Source organism: Pezoporus wallicus, unplaced genomic scaffold, assembly GCF_028554395.1.
Source record: "Pezoporus wallicus isolate ANWC-B61680 ecotype Strahan unplaced genomic scaffold, APGP_CSIRO_Pwel_v1 contig_12774, whole genome shotgun sequence".
Taxonomy (NCBI): domain Eukaryota; kingdom Metazoa; phylum Chordata; class Aves; order Psittaciformes; family Psittacidae; genus Pezoporus; species Pezoporus wallicus.
The window spans coordinates 1-2,623 of NW_026637058.1; the positions used below are offsets into that span (position 1 = coordinate 1).

Consider the following 2,623-nt stretch of genomic DNA (forward strand, 5'->3'; position numbering starts at 1 on the left):
TGTCAGTGGGGCATCAATGGGGTGTCAGTGGGGCACCAATGGGGGCTTCAATGGGGGCATCAATGCGGTGTCAATGGGCATCAGTGGGGCAGCAATGGGGGCTTCAGTGGGGTTGTCAATAGGGCATCAATGGGGGTCAGTGGGGCATAAATGGGGGCGTCAAAGGGGTGTCAGTGGGGCATCAATGGGGTGTCAGTGGGGCATCAGAGGGCATCAATGGGGGCCTCAAAGGGGTGTCAGTGGGGCATCAATTGGGGCATCAGTGGGGCATCAATGGGGGTGTCAAGGGGGCATCAATGGGGCATCAATGAGGTGTCAGTAGGGCATTAATGGGGGCATCAATGGGGTGTCAGTGGGGCATCAATGGAGGCTAAAATGGGGGCATCAATGGGGGCGTCAGTGGAGCATCAATGGGGGGGTTAAGGGGGCATCAATGGGGCATCAATGGGGTGTCAGTGGGGTATCAATGGGGGCTTCAATAGGGGCATCAATGGGGTGTCAGTGGGGTATCAATGGGGGGGTTAAGGGGGCATCAATGGGGTGTCAGTGGGGCATCAATGGGGTGTCAGTGGGGTATCAATGGGGTGTCAGTGGGGTATCAATGGAGGGGTTAAGGGGGCTTCAATGGGGGCATCAATGGGGTGTCAGTGGGGTATCAATGGGGGGGTTAAGGGGCATCAATGGGGTGTCAGTGGGGCATCAATGGGGTGTCAGTGGGGTATCAATACACACTGGGAACGTGGTGGGGACGTGGTGGGAACACACTGGGAATGTGGTGGGAACATGGTGGGAACACTGGGAATGTGGTGGGAACATGGTGGGAACATACTGGGAATGTGGTGGGAACATGGTGGGAACACACTGGGAATGTGGTGGGAACACACTGGGAATGTGGTGGGGACTGGTGAGAACGTTCTGGGGTGGGGGAACACACTGGGAACGTGCTGGGAATGGTGGGACTGGTGAGAACGTTCTGGGAATGTGGGGGAACATGATGGAAATTTGCTGGGAGCATACTGGGAATGTGGTGGGGGTCCCACCATCCACTATGGGTGGTGGGATAGCCATGGAGAAACATCCATCCATGGGGGTGGTCCTGATGCTCTGAGGGAACTGGGGTGGATGTGGGGGGCTGGGGGTGGATGTGGGGGTCCGGAGTGGCCCTTGGGGTCCCATCCCGCTGTGGCCGGTTGCAGCCCATGGGGCAGGGAGGGGAGCAGGAGCTGGAGACGCTGGTGCTGAAGCTGCTTGGTGCTGAAGGATTTTCTCTCCAGCATCGAAGAAGATGAATGGGGGTCCCAGCATGGGGGGAGATGGGTTGGGTCCTGGACCAGGTATGGCAGCAGCTGGGGCTGCAATGGGGGTGGTCCCGTGGTGAACGCTGGTGGATGTGATGATGGGTTGGCCATGGACCCCATGAGGATGGGTTGGTGGATGCGGTGCTCGGTGTTGGGTTGGCCATGGACCCCACAGGTGATGGGTTGATGGATGCGAGGTGATGGATGGTCGACCATAGACCCCATGGTGATGGGTTGGCCATGGACCCCATGGGTGATGGGTTGATGGATGCGGTGATGGGTTGACCATAGACCCCATATGATGGGCGATGGTGGACCCCACGGGTGATGGGTTGATGGATGCGGTGATGGGTTGACCATAGACCCATGGTGATTGGTTGATGGATGCGGTATGATGATGTGATGATGGTGTGATGATGATTAATGGAGATGATGATGTGAAGATTATGTGATGACGTTGATGATGATGATGATGATGATGTGATGATGGTGTGATGATGATTAATGAAGATGATGATGTGAAGATTATGTGATGATGTGATGATGGTGTGATGATGATTAATGTTGATGATGATGACGATGGTGTGATGCCGATGCTGATGCTGATGGTGATGGCTGCTGCTGATGATGATTGATGGCGGTGGTGGTGATGGTGGGGGCTCCCCCAGGCGCTGAAGGCCCTGCAGGAGATGAGCTCGGCCGCCCCCAGCACCCCCCCGCAGCCCCTGTCCCGCAAGGCCAAGAGCATCCCGGTGCAGACCTTCGAGGTGAGCCCCATCCCCACCGCGGCGCGGGAGCCCGCTTGGGGTCAGCAGCGGCCGGATCCATCCAGCGCGGCACGGAGGGGCTCCCCCGCCGCAGCACCCGGTGTCCCCATAGGTGAAGCTGGACGTCACCCTGGGGGACCTGACCAAGATCGGGGAAGTCCCAGAAGTACACCTTGAGCGTGGACGTGGAGGGGGAAGCTGGTGGTGCTCAAGAAGCAGAAGGACACGCAGGAGGACTGGAACACCTTCACCCACGACAAGAGTGAGGGGGCCCTTTGGTGCTGGGACGGCCTGGGGAGGGTCCTGGTGTCCCCGTGGGCCCGCGGCTCATCCCGGCTGCCGCCGCGCTCCCAGTCCGGCAGCTGATCAAATCCCAGCGCGTGCAGAACAAACTGGGCATCGTCTTCGAGAAGGAGAAGGACAAAACGCAGCGGAAGGACTTCGTGTTCGCCAGCGCCAGGGTGGGTCCCACTGGAGATGGGGGTCCACTGGAGATGGGGGTCCACTGGAGATGGGGGTCCCACTGGAGATGGGGGTCCACTGGAGATGGGGGTCCAC

The 2,623-nt window shown here is 58.9% G+C and overlaps 1 protein-coding gene across 1 annotated transcript; it reads left to right on the top strand.

The window, feature by feature from the left end:
- The first annotated feature begins 1,948 nt into the window (after positions 1 to 1,948).
- LOC130595920 (phosphatidylinositol 3,4,5-trisphosphate 5-phosphatase 2-like) lies at positions 1,949 to 2,547 on the top strand. Its single transcript, XM_057403045.1, has 3 exons — positions 1,949 to 2,065; positions 2,178 to 2,327; positions 2,420 to 2,547. The coding sequence occupies exons 1-3, from the start codon at positions 1,988 to 1,990 to the stop codon at positions 2,429 to 2,431; spliced, it is 240 nt and encodes a 79-aa protein (XP_057259028.1). The 5' UTR covers positions 1,949 to 1,987; the 3' UTR covers positions 2,432 to 2,547.
- The last annotated feature ends 76 nt before the right edge of the window (positions 2,548 to 2,623 follow it).

Excerpts from the sequence above, each read along its gene's own strand:
- LOC130595920 (XM_057403045.1), top strand. The coding sequence starts at position 1,988 with ATGAGCTCGGCCGCCCCCAGCACCCCCCCGCAGCCCCTGTCCCGCAAG. Across the intron at positions 2,066-2,177 it reads TCCCGGTGCAGACCTTCGAG|GTGAAGCTGGACGTCACCCT; the intron begins GTGAGCCCCATC and ends GTGTCCCCATAG.